The sequence below is a fragment of the Lutzomyia longipalpis genome, chromosome 1 (genome assembly GCF_024334085.1).
Source record: "Lutzomyia longipalpis isolate SR_M1_2022 chromosome 1, ASM2433408v1".
Lineage (NCBI taxonomy): Eukaryota > Metazoa > Arthropoda > Insecta > Diptera > Psychodidae > Lutzomyia > Lutzomyia longipalpis.
In genome coordinates this window covers 40070703-40081305 of record NC_074707.1, presented here as the reverse complement: position 1 = coordinate 40081305, position 10603 = coordinate 40070703, and the positions used below count along the sequence as shown (strand labels likewise).

Below are 10603 nucleotides of genomic sequence, written 5' to 3'. Positions count from 1 at the left end.
TTGTTTTTCAAGTTGTTTTCCCTTGAAAAGAAATTAAAAGAAAGTTTCTTGAGCCCTCACCCTTTGAAACTTTTGCTTCACAACATTCATTTCTGATTCATTCGATAGTTAACAGTTCACAGTTTAGGCACAATTTTGACGACACAGACTGATTTTCCGGATTTTTCTCAAAATTCTTGTGATTTTCTTCCCTACAAAGGTAATTATTTTAATCCAGAATAAGCCAAAACCTTGATTTTAACCATTAAAATGTATTAATCTTTTCTTGAAGACGACTGAGTGAGAAAATATTGAAAGATGGATCGCAAGCCTTTCCGGACGCATTTTGAGGGGGAACATTCAGCAAATGCCGCGGGGCCTTCAAGACCGCCTAGACCACCCGGCTCACGGATTCCCTGTAAGTTTTTTGATAATTAATCCTAAAAATTTGAATAAATTCTGATAATAGTTTTCAATCAAAGCAATCGCGTAATGTCACAGCTATTGTAATCGAGTTTAAAAAATATGTGATGAGAATGAAACTTACGGGGAGCAAGATTTGGAGTCTTTTCTTTAAAATAAATCACAAAATATTGGGTTGTTTAATATTTACAAGGATTTCTAACCTAAGATATTCACATAAATTCAGTAAAATTTTGATTTTCTGTCTTATTCACTCTCATTGAATGTAATGGTAAATCCAAATCAATATTAGACAACCCAATATTCTCAAATCATTCACTTAAATCTTTTTTCTAGATTTCCCAATATTTACAAGAGAGGAGGATAAGGTTCCATTTCTCACGGGAGCAATGCCTGAGTCCAAGAAGGCAACACTCTTGAATAAATTGATTCCTGGCTTTGTGCTGCACGATATGCCCCACGAGGGAATTAATCTTATGTTGACTATCCTCAAGTTTGATAAGAATTTCCCCAATCCTCCTGATGATGCACTCGCTCTGTTCGGTATTACAAAGAAGAGAGCCCGGAAGGCAGCTCAGTCTGCACAATCCTCTTCTGGGGATCCAAAACCAGGACCGTCGACAAAGTGAGCAGAAACCAACGATTTTTAAGCAGATTGACTTAATTTTCAAACATTTGAATTTAATATGAAGATTTAAAATATGAAGCGAACTGAAAATTAATAATTTTTGAGCTTTCCGAAGTTAGAAATAAGATTAAGTTAAAATTAAAACATTTAGAAAATTTTGAGATCCTTTAAAATATTTTTATACTTTTTATATAATTTGTCGTGAAGTTCTTTAATGTTTTAAAAAATTTTAAAAGACAAAAGTTAAACACAAACTATTAATAACCATTAAATAGATCAGGATTAAAATGTAAAAGGAAGAAAAAAACTAGAAATAAGAACTGGTAGTTAATCCTCAGAGTGTAATGAATTTTTTAAATGCTTGTTATTAAATAGACATGATTCAAAAGATGAATAACAAACATGGAAACTGACTGAGAAATTAATAAGACAAATAAAACTTCTTTCTTTATGAATTTCTTTGTTTTATTGGAAAAATCCATTTCAATTTGATCCAAACATTTTTAAGGCTGATGTTTGTTTCCCCCAATTGTCCAGCTGTTCTTTTAGGGCCATTCAAGGCAAATATCCCAAATTTTCACTTTCATCCAACAAACCGATCAATGATTGCAAGACTTCAATTGAATTAGGGATGATTTGATCAGCAGGAAGAAGGAATCCGTAAGTTCCAAGATCCCTAAACTCATAGATGAAGCTGAGATCAATGCCCGCTCCTCCGTAGCTCCAGTCCACACTTGTACCGGTTGCAATGTACAACGAATGTCCGTTGAAGACGCGGTATTCAGTTCCAAACGGTTGCCTCAGCCGGTAAGCAGCTGCTTCACCAATTCGTTGAAGATCATCAGCTATTGGTGAAGGATTGGGAGTAAAGGAAAATGGATACAGAAGAAGCTGAGTGAAGGAGTGGAAGGATCTGCCGAAGAAATATTAATTAAAAAATGATTTGATAATAAAATAATAAATTTTAAAACTTACAGATAAACCTTGATGTGATCAGTTCGTTGCAGAACAAAATTAGCCAATTGTCCGGTTTCCAATTCAGAGAAGGGAGCAGGACCAGCGAAGATCTCAGAGCAGGGATTAGTACTGGCTCCAGGGCCGCTGCCATCTGTAAAAAAAATAAAATTCATGGATTCAAATAAATAATTATTAAGGTAAGGCCAGAGATCCTTTTTACCCTGCCACATATGACCAAAGTTCCTATTAGGATCAGCTCCCAAGCAGTACAGATCGTGACGGGAGCGAGTCTTTCTCCACATTCTGTTCACATCATGAGAGTACCTATAACCATCTGGGTTAGTCACGGGGAAGATGTACCAGTCGTAGCTCTCAGCAATACGACGAACTTCTGGATCAGTTGATGTTAGAAGCTCATTAATCAGCCACGTTGCAGTAGCTCCAGCGATCCATTCCCTAGCATGAATGTGGGATTCAATGAAGATTGCAGGATTTCCTGACTGAAATTTAAATTTTTGTTTAGAATAAAAAGGATTCAAAAAATCAGTTAAGTCCTTACTCTGTACGAAAGAAGAACTCCCTTGATCTCTTCCAATTCATAGCTGTAGCCGTAGCTAATTGGGGTCAAGACATCACTGTGTTCGGCCACAATCTGATCCAGCCACTCATTAATTTCATCCATTGTCCAGTATCGCTCCCAATTGAATCCATCTCTTGGGTTCTTTGGCTGTTCATTGTCGATAAGCCTAAACAGGAGAGGAGATTCATCAGCAGGTGAGAGTTTGGCAAACAATCTAATCTTTTTTTTTCAGCTCTTACACTTGAACGTTGGGAATTTTCAAGGTTGATGTGAAGCTGAGAGATCGCATGATCTCATCGAACTCCGAAGCTTTGTGCGGCGGAACCATGATGTCAACGGGCAGACCAACTTTCGTTGGACGCTTCCAGAAGTCGTAGCTGGAGAAAGCGACCTTCTCCAGGTCGAACAACACCTTCAGTTGAGCCTCATTGTCAACGTTCACAGTGTAGACTTTGTAGTTATCAAAACGATCCTTCACACCAACTGCACATCCTATCAAGAGCACAAGAGAAGTTAGCACCACGAAAAGCTTCATTTTGCTTTTTTCTTCACCACCAAACTGAGGTGGGTGCTGGGCATCCGTGCTCTTTTATACCTGCGCAAAATCTATGATCCTTGAACCGCATATCTTTCTTACTGATTGCGTTCTATGTATAGACGGACCTGATAGTAAAATTTCCTTTCATTCTTGCATCATTCGTAAAGTCATTGTAGAACAATAAGCAAGTTGTATGATTAGACAAGAAAATGATAGAAAAGCCTATATATTAGAAAGCATTGTACATAAACGTAGCTATCTTTTCATCTAATTTTTAAAGATCAAGGAGTGATCTAAACGTAAGATTTTTTGTTATCTAATTCATGCCATTGAGGAATGCATTTTACAATCTTGTTTACGAATTCACAACGTTCCAATTTTGGTTTTTTTGATCTTATCGCAAAATATGGTAAATTTCCAAAATTTTTCTTATGAATGATATTGATGAGAGCAGGTAGAAATTTTACTATCTAATCAACAATGAAGCTAGATCTTACGAGGATCACTGAGAGAGTGAGAAAATTGATAACGAAAATTTTTTTGGGAATTCCCCCAGAAATTATTTTTTCAAAAAAAAAAGATAGGTAATCATGCTCGAGGGCTTGTCTTCTTGTAATCTATATTGGAGCTATCGATCACTTAGTTAGGGGACCTAAAACCCTCCCTGGTTATCAACAGAGATAACATTCTCAGGTGCTTTTGGGTATAAAAGAAGGTGATCAACAGGTGAAAGAGTTCAGTTTGTGTAAAAATTAGTGAAGGCAAAATGAAGGTGATCGCCTTGTTAGCTTTCGTTGCAGTCTTTGCAGGACTGTCTAGTGGTGAGAAGGATCGCTTCGATAACTACAAAGTCTTCACTATTGAAGTTGATACGGAACAGCAACTCAGTGTGCTTCAGGAGATTGAGAAAGTTGCTTTCTCCAGCTATGATTTCTGGAAGCGTCCAACTAGGGTTGGGCAGGCCGTTGATCTTATGGTTCCACCACACAAAATGTCGGAGTTTGAGGAAATTATGGCTGATCTGAGCTTCAGGAAAACTTTGAAAATTTCCGATGTTCAATTGTAAGATTTAGAGTGATTAGGAAGCTTTGTGAATTTTCTCTACAAGTTTTGGATTTTTTTTCTTTAAAGACTCATCGACAACGAACAGCCAAAGAACCCAAGGAGTGGATTTAATTGGGACCGATACTGGACAATGGATGAAATTAATGCGTGGTTGGATCATATTGTAGCTCAACACAGCAACGTCTTGACCCCAATTAGCTATGGCTACAGCTACGAACTAGAACAGATCAGAGGAGTCTTTCTTTCATACAAAGTAAGAGTACCATTTCTTAGGTCTTTTCTAGTTCCTTCTGTAAAGAGAATCCTTTTTTAGTCAGGAAATCCTGCGATCTTCATCGAATCCCACATTCATGCTAGGGAATGGATCGCTGGTGCAACGGCTACATGGCTCCTTAACGAACTTTTGACTTCAACTGATCCTGAAATTCGTTACATCGCTGAGAACTACGACTGGTACATCTTCCCCGTGACTAACCCAGATGGATACAGGCACTCTCATGATACAAATCGAATGTGGAGGAAGACTCGCTCTCGTCATGGAGTTCTCTGTCGTGGAGCTGATCCCAACAGGAACTTCGGTTATCAATGGCAAGGTATGATTATTCAGAAAAATTTAAATTTAACGTCTAGCTGTATTTACAAATATTCTCTTTTTATTGCAGATGGAAACGCACCTGGTGCCAGTACTAATCCCTGCTCTGAGATCTTTGCTGGTCCTGCTCCCTTCTCTGAACTGGAGACCGGACAACTAGCTAACTTTGTTCTTCAACGTCTCGACCATATTAAGGTTTACTTGTAAGTTAGCTAGTTTGTCGTCTAGGCTTCATTTCAGATTCGTTAAAATTTAATTTTTTGTCCGTTAGGTCTCTCCACTCCTTCAGTGAACTTCTCCTCTACCCCTATGCCTACACTTCAGCCCCTGCTGCTATTGCCAATGATCTCCATCGTATTGGTCAGGCTGCGGCTGATCGTCTGAGACAACCATTCGGCACTAATTATGCTGTTCACAGCATGAACTCCCTCTACATTGGTACAGGTATCAGCGCTGATTGGAGCTACGGTGCAGCTGGAATTGACCTTAGCTTCGTCTATGAATTCCGTGATTCCGGACAGCATGGTTTCCTCCTGCCAGCTGACCAAATCATCCCCAATTCCATTGAAGTCATGCAGTCTCTGATTGGTCTTCTTGGCGAGAGCGAACGTCTCGGCTATCTGCCACAGAGAAGTCTTGTTTGATGGACGAGCCTACGTAGAGAGATTGACTTATCTAATCATTTAAGGAATTAAGTGACTTAGAATAATGTAAATTGATAAAGAAAATTAGCTAGAGCAATAAAATTCCAGAAATGGTAAACAATTTTTTTAAAACATGAATTTCTCTTTTTAATTCAACAAACATCTTTTGGGCTGAAAGAAATTGTTATCTCAGGCGTCTCAAGCAGACTTGAGCAGTCTTAGACTTGAGTCTTTATCTGACTTTGATTAGAGATGTTAGAAGCATTCGATTAAAAAAAAATGCTTGATCATTTAATTCTTCTTTTATGAATGATTGCCTATTTGTTTGTTTCAATTGGAAAATTATCAAGGCTGTACTTTGAATACTTGGAGCGAAAGATTTGGGTGCGTAAGGAAGAAATTTGATTATATCTAATCTCTGGAGAAAATCAGCCATTGTGAATGAAGAAGGTGGAAGGAATTCCCAGACTTTTCAACACTTGGAAATTTTTCTTCTAATCAATGCCAATAAATTTAAAATGAAAGCAAGACGAGGTAAAAAAAATCTCTTCCTTAAAGAAAAACAATTTTTAATAAACATGTCGATCCTAACTCCTAAAAACTGATCTCGTTTACTGATCTCATACCTATTTGGTCTTCCTCGTCTAAATTTTAGAGGCTCGAAAGGAATGAGTTGCAAATAAAAGGAAATTAATTATCAAAAGAATTAAACACAATCTGCAAGATAAGTACGGTCCAAGGATAAGATTCCAGCAGAGTATAAAAGAGCAAGATTGACCAACTTCCAATTTAGTTAGTGAAAAAGAAAGCAAGATGAAGTATCTTGCAGTGTTGGTGTTCGTTGCGTTTTTCGCGGGCTTATCAAGCGCTGAGAAGGATCGCTTCGATAACTACAAAGTCTTCGCAATTGAAGTTGATAATGAAGAGCAATTGCAAGTGTTGCAAGAAATTGAGAAAGTTGCTTTCTCCAGCTATGATTTCTGGAAGCGTCCAACAAGGGTTGGACAGGCCGTTGATCTTATGGTTCCTCCTCATAAAATGTCGGAATTTGAGGAAATTATGGCTGATCTGAGCTTCAGGACAACCTTGAAAATTCCCAACGTTCAAGTGTAAGATGAAGATCGAAAACTTAAAAAGATTCTTAAATTTTTCTTACAATTTCTGGATTTTTTCTTCAGACTCATCGACAACGAACAGCCAAAGAACCCAAGGAGTGGATTCAATTGGGACCGATACTGGACAATGGATGAAATTAATGCGTGGTTGGATCAACTTGTGATTGATTACAGTGATGTTTTGACTCCCATTAGCTATGGCTACAGCTACGAACTAGAGCAGATCAAGGGTGTTCTCCTTTCGTATAGAGTAAGGATAGAATTTCCTTTTCCTGCATTGAATTTTTTCTAAAAAAAATCCTTTAATATTCATGTGGAAAATCCTGCAGTCTTGAAAGGATTTCGATCTTAAAAAATAAGATTTCATAGAAGCTTTCAGAGCTAATTAATCTGTTATATTACAGCCAGGAAATCCTGCAGTTTTCATTGAATCCCACATTCATGCTAGGGAGTGGATCGCTGGTGCAACGGCTACATGGCTCCTCAATGAATTCTTAACTTCAACTGATCCTGAAATTCGTTACATCGCTGAGAACTACGACTGGTACATTTTCCCTGTAACTAACCCAGATGGATACAGACACTCTCATGATACAAACCGAATGTGGAGGAAGACTCGCTCTCGCCATGGAGTCCTCTGCCGTGGAGCTGATCCTAATAGGAATTTTGCCTATCAATGGCAAGGTAAGGATACAAAAATTTTCAGTTTTGCATCAAGGATTGTTAATATTCTTTTTATTTTTTTTAAGATGGAAACGGACCTGGAGCCAGTACTAATCCCTGCTCTGAGATCTTTGCTGGTCCGGCTCCCTTCTCTGAACTGGAGACCGGACAGTTGGCTAATTTTGTTCTGCAACGAACTGATCACATCAAGGTTTATCTGTAGGTTTAAATTTATTTTTAGTGTTTGATCCTATAAAAAATAATATTTCTTCTGTAGATCCTTCCACTCCTTTACTCAGCTTCTCCTGTATCCATTTTCCTTTACTCCCAATCCTTCACCAATAGCCAATGATCTCCATCAAATTGGACAGGCTGCTGCTGATCGTCTAAGGCAACCGTTTGGAACTGAATATTCCGTCTTCAACGGACATTCGTTGTACATTGCAACCGGTACAAGCGTGGACTGGAGCTACGGAGGAGCTGGCATTGATCTCAGCTTCATCTATGAGTTTAGGGATGATGGAACTCACGGATTCCTGCTTCCACCAGATCAGATCATCCCCAATTCAATTGAAGTTATGCAGTCTCTTATTGGTCTGATTGGTGAAAGTGAAAGGCTAGGACATCTGCCGTGATGCTGCTCTGATAACTTTATCATGAAGAAATCTGGCAGTGATTTGGACAAGGATCTAAAAGTAATTTTGGATTTTTTAAAAATCATTTATCAGAGCTTAATAAAACTTTTACAAAAATATTATCAATGATTTTTATGAAATATTTTACAGAGTTTTTATGTTTTGTCCATCTAATAGCAGCATAAAAATCATATTACAATGCTCTTTATCATGAGAAGATTTTATAAAGAATCTTTCAAAATCTAAAATCAAAGCTCTAATCTTTCATTTTTTGGGGATTTCTTTGTGCTCAAATAAGACATTTTTGAGCAAAAAATCCTAACTTTAAAAATTTTAGTTTTTCGCTCTTCCTGATCATATGACTCCTTCGGAATGTCCTTTTAAAATCTCAAAATCTTTAAGGATTATAAAGGCAAAGTCTTGCATTGGATTTGGCAAACATTTTCAAAATAATGAGGTCCTCACAGGGTTAACGCTTGAGTTAATTTATCAGAGATAAAATTGTCTAATCTTTAATGCTTCTAAAACCATTGAGAATTCCGGGATTTTATAAATCCCATTTATCTCCTTAAGTACCCCTTAAGAGATAAAAACTGATTATTTGACGAAATTTTGGGGATTTCTTACACCCATGGAGATCTCATCTTTATCTCTTTTCTATATCTGAAGTAGTAGCTGTTGAAGCATTAAGAGATCTAATAAATTCAGTTGAGCACAATCATCATTCCCTTCAATTTTAAAAGAAAACAAGACTTAATTCCTTCTGATTGATTAGATAGAGTAAAAATTAAATTTATACGATCTTCAATCATATTTTTAATTCCTGTTATGACATATAGCCCAATCGTTCGCTCTCATCCAAGAGCGCAATCATCGATTGCAGAACTTCAATGGAATTTGGGATTATTTGATCAGCAGGAAGGATGAAGCCGTAGGTGCCGTTGTCGCGGAATTCGTAGGTGTAGCTTAGCTTGATCCCTGCCTCAGCATAAGCCCAATCGATGCTGGTTCCTGTTGATATGTAGAGATCAAAGAAGCTCTGCACGGTGTATTCAGTCTGATAGCTTTCCTTCAGTTTATCTGCTGTGACTGTTCCAATGTGATGAAGATCATCGTAGTTTTCAGCAGGATCTGATGTATAAGACCATGGGTAGAGAAGTAGGTGACTGTACGAGTGGTAAGATCTGAAGAATGAAAGATTGATTAGAAAATTTTAAAACAAAATAAAAATTTTAAAAATATCGTTACAAGTAGACTTTGATGTGATCAGCATGTTCAAGAACAAAGTCAGCTAATTGTCTCATTTCCGGTTCAGAGAAGGGAGCTTTACCAGCGTAAGTTGTTGAGCAGACATCATTACTTGCTCCTGGACTACTTCCGTCTGAAAATCAAAATTGTTAAAACTCTTTGATTTTGTTGTAATATTTTAAGAGGAAAAATGCTTCAAACCTTGCCAATAGTGACCCCAATTCCTATTAGGATCAACTCCTCTGCAGATCACACCATCACGTGATCGAGTCTTCCTCCACATCCTATTATTTTCATGAGAAAATCTAAAGCCATCGGGATTTACATTTGGGAAAATGTACCAATCGTAGTTTTCAGCAATTCGTCTGATCTCAGGATCAGTAGACGTTAGGAATTCATTCAAAACGTACGTTGCTGTTGCAGATGTGATCCATTCTCTATCAGATCAGATCAGAACTAAATATTAAGATTTTAAAATTCTTTTTTTAAACTTCCTCACCTAGCATGGATATTGGATTCAATGAAGACTGCAGGATTCCCTGGCTTGTAAGACAACAAAACGCCCCGGATTCTCTGTCCTTCAAAGCTGTACCCTGCATCGAGTTCTGTTAAAATGGAGCTGTAATCTTCCAACAATTGATCCAACCAGGCGTATATTTCGTCCAGAGTGTGATAACTTTCCCAGCCAAATTCATTCCTTGGAGTTATCTTTGGTTGTTCATTGTCAATGAGCCTGAAAAGAAATTCCTCAATTTTTTACAACAATAACCGGTAGAAAGAAATTATCAAACTTCTTACTCTTGAACGTTAGTTATCTTCACACTTTTCCTGAAGCTTAAGGACTCCATAACATCCTCGAATTCTGATGCCTTGTGCGGTGGTATCATGATATCAACGGGATTACCCACCTTGGTTGGTTCCTTCCAGAAATCATAGCTGGAATATGCAAACCTTTCTAGCTCCCGTAGAGCCTCCAATTGCTCCTCATTGTCCACATTGACTGAGAAGACTTTGTAGTTATCAAAACGAGCTTTTTCACTTCTGGAGCTTTCAGCAAAAATCCCAACAACAACCAACAACACGAGGAACTTCATATTTCTTATTTTACAAAGAAATAAATTCCGAATTTGGGAGGTTTGAGCTCTTTTATACCTCCAGAAAATTGGGAGGAATTATCTTGCTCTTGATAAGACAGCCAATCAAAGAATAGAGATTCGTTTAAGAGTTATGATAACAATTTCATTGCAATTGAAAGATTTCGTCATTTCTTTTTAGAAACACAAAGCTTTTAGGGCAAAGAAATACTTTACAAATTAATATTTCTTAAGAATTATTTTTTTAAAGAATTTTTATTGATTTGAAATTAAAAGATCATTAATTCTTTATTATTTTTTTAATGAAATATTTTAAAGAAAAAAAAAAGAAATTTCACTGTTTTTTTTCATTTTTTGTCTAATCTAATCACAAAAATTTTCCCAATAGAATACAATCAGTAAGATATGCGGTCCAAGGATTAGATTCTGGTCTGAGTATAAA

The 10603-nt window shown here is 37.2% G+C and overlaps 4 protein-coding genes across 5 annotated transcripts in view; 3 read left to right on the top strand and 1 right to left on the bottom strand.

Annotated features, from left to right (window-relative positions):
• The window catches only part of LOC129787307 (DNA-binding protein RFX2), an 865065-nt gene that overhangs the window by 354484 nt on the left and 499978 nt on the right, over positions 1-10603 (top strand). The gene's annotated exons all lie outside the window — the stretch shown is intronic.
• On the top strand, positions 23-1485 carry LOC129787370 (uncharacterized). Its single transcript, XM_055822909.1, has 3 exons — positions 23-199; positions 272-397; positions 739-1485. The coding sequence occupies exons 2-3, from the start codon at positions 298-300 to the stop codon at positions 1029-1031; spliced, it is 393 nt and encodes a 130-aa protein (XP_055678884.1). The 5' UTR covers positions 23-199; positions 272-297; the 3' UTR covers positions 1032-1485.
• Positions 1486-10068, bottom strand: LOC129791039 (uncharacterized). Its single transcript, XM_055828985.1, has 11 exons — positions 9866-10068; positions 9567-9800; positions 9269-9504; positions 9068-9200; positions 8652-9003; positions 5197-5415; positions 2807-3126; positions 2547-2733; positions 2208-2487; positions 2006-2138; positions 1486-1943 (listed from the first exon to the last, which is right to left on the bottom strand). Exons 1-11 carry the CDS (start codon positions 9952-9954, stop codon positions 1586-1588), a joined length of 2541 nt encoding a protein of 846 aa, XP_055684960.1. The 5' UTR covers positions 9955-10068; the 3' UTR covers positions 1486-1585.
• On the top strand, positions 6204-7936 carry LOC129787341 (zinc carboxypeptidase-like). Its single transcript, XM_055822877.1, has 5 exons — positions 6204-6515; positions 6585-6771; positions 6926-7205; positions 7271-7403; positions 7462-7936. Exons 1-5 carry the CDS (start codon positions 6220-6222, stop codon positions 7817-7819), a joined length of 1254 nt encoding a protein of 417 aa, XP_055678852.1. The 5' UTR covers positions 6204-6219; the 3' UTR covers positions 7820-7936.

Excerpts from the sequence above, each read along its gene's own strand:
- LOC129787370 (XM_055822909.1), top strand. The coding sequence starts at position 298 with ATGGATCGCAAGCCTTTCCGGACGCATTTTGAGGGGGAACATTCAGCA. Across the intron at positions 398-738 it reads ACCCGGCTCACGGATTCCCT|ATTTCCCAATATTTACAAGA; the intron begins GTAAGTTTTTTG and ends TCTTTTTTCTAG.
- LOC129787341 (XM_055822877.1), top strand. The coding sequence starts at position 6,220 with ATGAAGTATCTTGCAGTGTTGGTGTTCGTTGCGTTTTTCGCGGGCTTA. Across the intron at positions 6,516-6,584 it reads AAAATTCCCAACGTTCAAGT|ACTCATCGACAACGAACAGC; the intron begins GTAAGATGAAGA and ends TTTTTTCTTCAG. Across the intron at positions 6,772-6,925 it reads GTGTTCTCCTTTCGTATAGA|CCAGGAAATCCTGCAGTTTT; the intron begins GTAAGGATAGAA and ends GTTATATTACAG.
- LOC129791039 (XM_055828985.1), bottom strand. The coding sequence starts at position 9,954 with ATGATACCACCGCACAAGGCATCAGAATTCGAGGATGTTATGGAGTCC. Across the intron at positions 9,201-9,268 it reads TTGGGGTCACTATTGGCAAG|ACGGAAGTAGTCCAGGAGCA; the intron begins GTTTGAAGCATT and ends TTTGATTTTCAG. Across the intron at positions 9,004-9,067 it reads GATCACATCAAAGTCTACTT|ATCTTACCACTCGTACAGTC; the intron begins GTAACGATATTT and ends TTCATTCTTCAG.